The 10,278-nt window shown below is 27.9% G+C and overlaps 3 protein-coding genes across 3 annotated transcripts in view; 2 read left to right on the forward strand and 1 right to left on the reverse strand.

Annotated features, from left to right (window-relative positions):
• LOC100568787 (nose resistant to fluoxetine protein 6) overlaps positions 1–10,278 on the forward strand; it is a 135,475-nt gene that overhangs the window by 45,553 nt on the left and 79,644 nt on the right. The gene's annotated exons all lie outside the window — the stretch shown is intronic.
• Positions 780–3,630, reverse strand: LOC100160535 (alpha-tocopherol transfer protein-like). The gene is made up of 6 exons (XM_001949955.5): positions 3,453–3,630; positions 2,113–2,269; positions 1,783–2,035; positions 1,606–1,716; positions 1,395–1,503; positions 780–1,266 (listed from the first exon to the last, which is right to left on the reverse strand). Exons 1-6 carry the CDS (start codon positions 3,565–3,567, stop codon positions 1,115–1,117), a joined length of 897 nt encoding a protein of 298 aa, XP_001949990.1. The 5' UTR covers positions 3,568–3,630; the 3' UTR covers positions 780–1,114.
• The window catches only part of LOC107882220 (histone H1-III-like), a 4,665-nt gene continuing 4,232 nt past the window's right edge, over positions 9,846–10,278 (forward strand). Inside the window, exon 1 of the mRNA XM_029491485.1 lies at positions 9,846–10,278. Coding sequence (XP_029347345.1) covers positions 9,937–10,278 — 342 coding nt within the window. The 5' untranslated portion in view covers positions 9,846–9,936.

Raw genomic sequence — 10,278 nt, forward strand, 5'->3', positions numbered from 1 at the left:
ATAACTATTTTAGTTATTTTGTTGTGATTGTAATGATTGTATAATATTATTTGTGGGTACTTGAAACTTCTAAAGTATAATATTATATATCTATTATAGTACCACGGTTTGTTGTTGATGTATAACGCGTTACCTGATGGATATTGTGATATGATTAATTTGGAATTTATTATTAATACCTATTATAGGTCAATTTTTTTTTAATACTATAGATAAGTATACTTATAATTGGTATGTCTAATACCTAGACTGACAAACCGTCTTCGCTCAGAATCGTTTTTCTTATACAGTGATATTATATCATTGAATTCAAATTTAATACTATCCATTATAAGGTGACCCACTTGTAACCTACTGTACATCAGAGCGACATCCACTTACCCACCTTTTTTTTTTGTTAATAGGACGTACACATAATAATAAAATAACATTCAATTTACTGGGATAACTATATCTATAACTCTACACCATACAATTTTGAAAATATGTTGACTTGTTTTGAGCTGTTTACTGATATTTTCAGTTATTTAAAATTTGAAAAAGCAATACAATATTCCTCATAAGTTTGTCTTCCTTTATCGAAAACAAAATTTCTACCGGAAGGTCAAATCAAATTTTTATGAGCGTTTGAAGTTCAAGTTTTTACAACATATTGCATACTCGCTTAATTTCTCATGTAACCATTTTCTTATTTTGTTGTAATTTAAAAATATTGTTCGTGGGTACTTGAAATTTCTCAAGTTTATTATTATATACAAATACTAAAATAATGCAAACAATATTAATTCAACATACCGGCTACTGTATTTATTATAACAATATAAATACAATACAAAATATCCTAAGCAGACAAAATTAAATGTACTATTTACTATAATTCAGACATGAAAAAGATAATCTGAATTTGGATAACATTATGTTTGTGTAAGGTTCTAAACTTGATAGATGTAATTAACTATCTATAACATAAGTATACATGTATAATATTTTAATTTATCCTATATTATATTGTGTACGACTTTCTTTGTGACTAAAACATTTATATTGTAATTAATAATTATTCCTTTTTTCCAATATAAGTATAATTTGTATCCCAAAACAATAACAATATATTTCAATCCAAATTCAAAGTCTTGAAAGAACCTTCAACGCCAAAATAGTCACTTTCCGTCTTTGGTTTACCCGGACGTTTTTGTTCATCTACTCTGTAGTTTTCTTCTTCTAAGAACCATTTTCTCATTGCTTTGACTTTTTCAAATGTATCATCTAATTTCATACAAAAGACAATTTAGTATAACCATATACCTATGTATCTATATAACTAATGATATTATTGTTCAAAACGTTCTGTAGGTATTTTTATTTTTTATAAAGCCAATAAATTATTGACCCACCGCTTAAATTTTGAAGAGTTTGTCCACTTCCTCCAATCTCAATTGGCATTATTTCTTTTGGTATATAATCAAATATCGTTTCGGAATCTGCAGCCGAGTGGTAGTACAACTGAAATAAAACATAATTATATTGATGCACCGTAAAATATATTTTTAGTACTATAACATTAAAAAATGTAAACAATAATATTTAAAAAAAAAAGTAAATTACTTTATCGGATAATTCTTTTTTCATAAAAGGTTTCGTCATACTAGTTATCATGTCAATAAACGGAACTGTGTTTATTGTATGAATAGCTTGTAGACGAGCCGGTAATCCATCCTAAAATTAAAATTATTAATAAGTAGCGCTAGGTGCTCCAAAAGAATTCTTCTAATATAGTCATACTTGCAAGAAATACACGTATTTTTTCATCATATTGATACCAAGACGACCGACGTGACTAAGACTAAAACCTTTCATGTCATAAATAATTATAAGTCCGTTGAAAGTTCCCGAAGTCATTAGCAACATATCGATCACCATGCTGAGTGCTTTAATGAAATCAGATAAAACAAACAATTCTGCCTCTACTCGTTTTGCGTATATAAATATAACTTTGCAACCATCTGGAGTTGATCCCGGCAATGCACTAAACGATCTAAGGAGTAATAATGTACTTTTGAGTAAACAATTATTTTACACTATATTATAATAAATAGTATATTTTTGTTTTACATAGTTTTAAATGCTTCTAACACAGATTTTACATCGGTATCTCGTTTTGTGAATAATTCGGGCGAATGAGTGCGAAGAGTGAAATACGACTCTATGGTTACTTTGGTCGGTTCCAATCGATAAAAACAGCTATGCAAAAATAGCACGAGGAGTTCATCTGAAAATATTTTAATTATTTTATTGGTACGTCAACATCAAAACGTATCTATAAGTAACACGCAATACATTAATATACAAAGCTGCAGAAATATTATTTAATACGTGTACATAATGTATTATCATATAATAGTGTAGTATATACAATAACTGTACCTACACGTCTTTTAAATATATAGATAAATAAAAGTGGGTCGGACTCAGACTATAAAGCTGTACCTAAAGTGTTAGCATCACACTTGTCTCGCATCGCTCGCCTTAGCATGCCAAGTTTATTGTTGTGGTATAATTGTTGTAAATTAAAAATCTAGATTAATTAATGCTCATAGAACAGTTTTTAGATTTTTCAAACCGAAAGTAGGAAATTAGTTGTAATAGTTTTAGATACCTATAATATACTTATATAGATTTATAAAATCACCTTTCATGTTTCGAACTAAATGAAGGATTGTACCTACAGTTGTGTGTAATTTTTGGAAATCTTATAGTTTTATACAATAATATGCAATAATATATTAATAACAATGTCACGGTGACACACTGAAATAGTGGCATATCAAAACATATATAAATTAAAAGCACACGTCATTATATAAGATACCTATATACCACATGTAACCAAGAAATTCATATAGGTAACTACCGAATCTTAAGCTTTTAAATGTAATGAACGTTTTCATTTAAATACAATTCAAGATTTTTAAATTGTTTATGTTTTGTTCAAATTTCAAAGTTGAACCATATGCCAGCCAGTGATAAAATATGAGTTAATCATAATTCATAATTATCGTAAAAATGAATAATGACAGATGAGTTATGACTTTTGAACATTTTTATCTATCATTAAACTTTTGTAACATAGGTTACAAAAATATTCGAAAACAATTTCCGTCTAGTCTCACGTTGGAAACAGGAAAAAAAGGTTAAAACATGTAGATATATAATATTACAACATCATTAATCTTTTTGACATATTATAATTTTTGAATAAAAAAAAATATCAAATAAGTACCTATTATAAGTGTTATATTATTATAAATTATATTTCATGGCCTAAATTGAAAACATTTTTCATGTCACCTATTATAATATATTACAATACAGGACAAATAATATAATGCATATCACAGATATTTTTATATATTAAAAATATATATTTTTATATATTTTAAATAGGTACTTGCCAGTAACGATTGGAAGGTGTGGTTGTTTGGATATCCATTCTCTGAGATGGTTTAAATCTTCTTCATTGAGTTCTGGATTTTTTTTAAATTCATCTGGAACGTTAAAAAAATTCATGTTTTACAAGATTATACGACCAAAAGTTCTAAATAAGTACACAATACTACAATAGTACTAAAATATTTTTAAATTACGTTTTCGTTATATACTAAATACGGTGGGCAGTAATTACACACAACAATAAATATTATTTACAATTGAATACACGGGAAAAGCCTTGGATGTTCCGTTGCTTGTGACATATACTATTATTTTAAATACAGGGAAATCATCACTAGTCGCACTTTTATAACAAAATAGGTAGCTATATTTTAATATATAGGTACCACGATTCACCAAGCATGCTCATCCTTTTTTTCTTGAATAATAGTTATTCAAAAAAGGATTTTTGGAATTTTTAAATATACTATTTAGACTATATTTTCAATTACTTGAGATTTTTTTTACTACCTACTTTGGTTGTCATGTGGAGATACAAAATTCTATTTTTAAAATAAGAATACACTTTTCTATTAGGTACACATTATTCATTAAATAATTTTTTTGAAAATATTCTGATGTATCAGAATTAAAATTCGAACACACAATTGATGAGTTATCCAAAGGTCTAAGGATAATAGTGACATGCCTTACACGATAACGGGTTCGGAAGATACGATGGAGGCTATGGACGCAATAGTAATTCAACGTTTTTAGTAATATTAATGCATTAACATTTATAAAAATGATCTAAGTTCCAAGTGTAATAAATACTAGATCCAATATAGCATTTATTTTATATGTTTGTAAAACTATTTAGAGGCCTTCTTATAATAATTTTTATTTTTAATATAAACATTTCGATAATCGATAATAAATTCGAATTATTCATTAGGTAGATACCTAAAGACATTTAAAAAAAAATATCCACCTAAAAATGTACAGTAAAAAGGACCCCTCTCTCATTTGTTCTCATTTGAAAAACAGAAGTTTGTATAGCCACAGGACTCTTCTTAAGTAGTACAAAACAGTGTTTTTCAAACTTGATCATTTAACAATTATTGTGGTATCCTAAAAAAAATCTAATAACTAAACCAAGAAGTATGAAAGAATCCATATCTACTTTGAAATTATAATTTTTATTGGGTATCAGATATATCAGTATATGTATACAATACAAATAATAATTCACAACTAGCCTATACACTATAGACTATAGAGTATTAAAGTATAGAGTGATGATTAATCAGAACAGCCTTTAAATAATAAATATTATATGGCACTATTGAAGATTTTAGTGTTATATAACTGTGGACAAGGCACAAAATAATAAATAATATTATAATATTATAAACTTATTTCCCATACATTTTAAAATTGTAAAACTTTATAATATAATATACAATGAACAATATTAAACATTGTATATTATATTATAAATAATATTGTACATTCTAAATATTAAATTATATTATATTTAAAAAAAAAATGATTGATAATATTCTCACTATGCGTATCTATAATCTATATGGATGTTAGATATCAAAAACCACTAACTAGATAACTTAGTTCTGTTTGTTGAGTCTCTAAGTCGATGATATGATCAAAGAGCTCTGTTTGGTATAATAACTTGATTGGCTAATCAATCATCAGCATACTATTAAAAATATAGGTATTTAAAAATTTCAAAAAAAAATATTACCAAATAAATTTAGGTACCTACCTACGTATTATTATTTTTCACTTTAATTAATTTTATATAGAATATTATATAGGTATAATATAACTAGTAAATTGTAATTATAATAATATTATCGGTACATTTTGTAATCGGATGAGTTCACGAAGAAAAATTGTATTTCTGATCTGTAATCATTTACATTAGTGCAACCCTGTATTTATTGATGTAACATACCTAGGTATAATATAACATCTGCAATAGATAATAATATAATATACGTTATTTAATTTGTATAATAACAGACGCGACCTTGTATGTGTAGAAATTATGATTACTATCCACAACTAATTTTACACTGCACATTAATAAATCTGTAATGAGTATGTAGGTAATACTGTATTATAGTAGGCCTAGTTCCTACTATGATACTGTATTATAGTAGGCTTAGTTCCTACTACTATTATAAATAGTTGAATAATATTACAGCCAATAGGACATGCGTGCTTGGTATTAATTTCTACCCCTGTAATAGGAATAACTAGACTCGGTAGTAGTAATCAATATCTAAACATCATAACCTATATAAAATATCTTACTTAAGTAAAATATCATTCCATCATGGGAATGTTTTTATTTTTATTAATTAATAGTTTATACAACAATCTACAAAAAAAATAGTAACTAAATAATAATATAATATTTGGACAATAGGTTAATGAATTTTTGTTATGCGATGATCGTCGAAAAGAAGTGAAAACCATAATATAGCTAGCAGTCCTGTAAAGTATTTAAGTAAAAGTATTTGAGTGAAAGTATTTAAATACTTTTTTAAGTATTGAATAACTTTTTAAATACTTTCAGCATGAAGTATTTTGAATGGTATTTTAAATAATTTTTTTTTGTATTAAATACTTTTTGGTATGAAAAATTGGTTGGAAAAATATTATTGTCAACTACAATAATGGAATAATAGTTTTATTTAATATTCTGTATTTCTGTGTTAGCCGAAGCCCATAGGTTTGTGAAAACAAGATTTCTAAAAAAAGTTACTGAATATTGAATAACAATATTCCCTTTAAAACTATTAGATAACTATTAGATTACCTACTACCTATGTGTTTATATTACGATAATTAGAAAACCCACTTTAAAAAATCAAAAGTATTTGAAAAGTATTTAAAATACTTTTTCAAAGTATTTGAGTAGTATTTGAAATACTTTACAATTAAAGTATTTGAGTAGTATCTTAAATACTTAAAATAAAATGTATTTGAGTATTTACTCAAGTACTTTTTAAAAGTATTCTTTACAGGACTGATAGCTAAATAATTTTATCAAGTTAATTCTATAAGAATACATCAAAAATTAATCACACATTATACCACAAGACACAAGTGCTTCGTACTTTTTATCATATTTTTATGACTGAAGGTACCAAGTTTGTTCCAAGTTCACAAGTTCACTCGTATGATGGTAAATTTTACATTTCAAGACTCAAGTAGGTACTCGGACACGAATTCAAATTTATAAATGAATGTCAGTGTTTATTAGATACCGACCGTTTCTAAGGGCTTAAGTATAGGCAATATTTTAAAATTATTTTTGTGGTGTAAATGTGTGTGTATGGTGAGTGATCACAGGGCGCAAATTTGTATATAAACAAGTCAAACAATTTAAAGGGCCTTGCTACTGCCATTAATTTAGCTTAAACAGAAAATTGTCTATAGTTCGTACGAAACTTAGCAAAATATAAATCTCATATTATTGTGAACTGTAATTATAGAAAACTAAATAAACTTAAATCATAATTAAAATGTGTTTTGTACAATCTATATTCTATAGACATTTTTCTGCTGAATAAAAATATTTTTCAGAATCAAAATCATACAATGTTCACTAATATTAATTTTGTCAAAACAATAAGTAAGTTGTAAAATTCGTATAATTAATTTTATATTGTTATCAAGTTTTAAATTTGTTCATGCGCGTACGGAGTGGTACCTGCATTGAATTTCAATATTCAATATTTCAATTTCAACTTTAATAAATAATAATCATTTACAATTAACACTTAGAACCCGGGTGGCTAAGACGAGTTTATAAATTGCCTAAGTATTGCCCCTTAAATAATAGCCTTACAAAACATTTTTTTTTAAACATTAGTATTATAAAAAACAAAGGTACTTAATAAATGCACGAACTAAACAAGCGAGAAGAACAGTAAGTTGTTAACGTATATAATATTACCAACTAGAGTTATATTGTACTAGTCTGTATTTCGATGTCAAAACTCGTAACCTATCTTATCTTATTTTTTTTACGTTCACTATACGATTAACGAGTGATTGAACAAATTTTAAATTGGCCACATAATAATGGTTATTGTCAATATAATATATTTAAAAATAGGTAAATATTTAATAATAATAGGAAATATCAAATATGCCACTTATTAGTAAAATATTTTAAAATCTAATGGGGATTCGGTAGTGACCGTTTTTAAGGAGTTTAATATAGGCAATATTCTGTGCTTGTCGTTCTTGTAAAAATATGTGTGCGAAGTAAATTAAAATAAGTATTGTGCTGTGTGAGTGACTGTGATTGATAGGTACACATCAATTCTTTGCCCTAACCTATTATTTTATCCGATAACATTTCTGTTAACATAATATTTGAATTCGTTATGAAATTTATTTGAAAATAATTTTCTTACTTTTCTTAATTCATTTTTCCACCTCAATATTATTAACATTTAAAATTCATAATATTCAAAGCTCATAAAGTTGAAAGTGTCATCATTGGGTGGCTTACTGGCTTCTTTCATAAACATTTTATATTCATGTTTTTCTATTCTTAGTCTATATTCTTATTGTGGCAACTGATACAGATTGTAAATCACTTGTGAAAAAAAAATATAAAATATATAAAATAGGTGTACAAAATGTTTAAAAAAATCTAATTTTATTCTTATTTTATTTTTAATAAGTTACAGGCCTGGGCCCCTAAAAATTAAGATATATAATAGATATTAACAATAAATTAAATGATAAGTAGTAACAATTATAATAAAATTATCAAACTACCAGTAATAATGTTTCAAATAATATTATCAAGGACCCAGTTGAAGCATTTTTTAAGGATGATTGAAGGTGGGGTCTTCATTAGCAATCCACATAAGGCGGTTCCTAGGGGAGTTAGCTAAATAAATAGAAGAAGAAAATGGATTTAAAAATGAAGGAGAATATCTAGTGAGACGTGGTGGAACTTTAATACTTACTGGAGAGAGTACAGTAGGCCCTACTACGCCCTACTACGGTCAATTACGTTAGATAATAGCTTTTTTATAAATTAAACATTAGCACTACGTCTACAAATTAATAGTATAAACGCTACAAAAAGTATATTTCAAGATATGAGTGTAGTAGGTATGACGTATATTATTATGTAAAATAAACATAAAACATGATGATTTGAGTACATTCTGTATTTCCTTAGCTACCTATAATACCTACGTATTATAATATCATTATATCTAAATTAAAGTTATAGACTTATAGTACGTCAGCCATCGTTATATTAAAGAGAAAAATAGGTATTTTGTCAAATATTAATAAATATAGAAATTAGTCAAGTGAATGATGCAATTGATGCATTTCTATAAATAAAATAACTGAGTTAATTTAAAATCACAATATTATGAATGTTCAGAATGAAAAAAAATAGTGTCTACCCGTGTTGGTACTTTTGAGTTACTGACCTATGATGGTGTATGTACACCTATCAAAATGAATAATATTATTAACCACCAATAATATTGTACCATGTATCCACGTGGCAAGTATCAAATAAAAATAAAATAATACCTATTATGTTTGAATTCAATATTAATATTATACATTTTTATTTTATTAATTAAGAGATGAAATAACAGTGAGTAACATTGCCATAATCAAATCAATCGAACGTTTTACTATTTAATACTGTTTGTAGTGTCAAATGTCAATTTTGAAAATGCAATATATTAATAATGTTCAGTGAAAGTAAATCATAGTTTAGCATAGCTTAGCATACAACATATTATAAATTATTACAGATAGGTACCTACTGTGTGGAAACTTACTGGATTTGAACTGATAATACGCAAGTAAGAATGTGAATAGTTTTAGGTAGAAAAAAACCAATATGTCACTTGAAAAATTCGTCTCATTGATCGACGACGACACGGCAACCGTTGGGAAATTGACAAATACCTTCGAATTCAGAATGACGCTGTTCGGTTAAACTTCGACTTATCGGCACCACGGGCGGTTTATTACGACGTACGTAAACACGCGCAGGTTGTGTTTGTACTTTTATTTTAGGTTTTCTGCGAAACGCATTGGTCGTGTTGGCTTAAGACAGAGGAGTACCGAAGGCCACGGAGAGGTAATGAAATAATATTTTACGTAGACAACGGTAGGGCTTTTGCGCGCTCGGTGCAGTTGTTTTCGAATTCTCGAAATCGTCACCTATATGAGAACAACGGTTTTGACCTTTTACCGCGTTCGGTCGTCGAGTTAGAGAAACGAAAACGGGTGTACTCACCACCGGTTACCAGTGTTTGGCCGCTGTGCGTTTACAAGTCGGTACGGCAAAGGATTTATTTGAGATGTGGCCGAGAATTCTAGACTAAATCCTAGTCAAAGTGAATATTTATTTAACATTTTTATTTTTATTTTTATTGTTATTTATTTATTATTTTAGTAATTATTACAGTATTATTTTCAATGTCTGAATCTGGAGATGACTCGTCGGCGTCAACCGTCGCCTCCCCACAATGTTCGCCGCACTCCTCGATAGCTTCCTCAAAAGCTTCTTCACCGGCGTCGTCACAAGCTTCAACACCACCGTCATCACCGACTGTAGTATTGCCTAATTCGCCGATCAAGAAGGACTTAACCGTCAAGAGGCCTACGCTTGCCCATCCGTCGACGGCTGTCATGGTGACCACGGCCATTAAGTCGTTGAAGGACAAAAAAGGGTCTACTTTGCCTTCGATCAAGAAATATATGGCTATCAACTATCAAGTGGATGCGGCCAAGTTTGCCCCATACATCCGCAGGTATCTG

Source organism: Acyrthosiphon pisum, chromosome A3 (assembly GCF_005508785.2).
Source record: "Acyrthosiphon pisum isolate AL4f chromosome A3, pea_aphid_22Mar2018_4r6ur, whole genome shotgun sequence".
In the NCBI taxonomy this organism is placed as follows: domain Eukaryota; kingdom Metazoa; phylum Arthropoda; class Insecta; order Hemiptera; family Aphididae; genus Acyrthosiphon; species Acyrthosiphon pisum.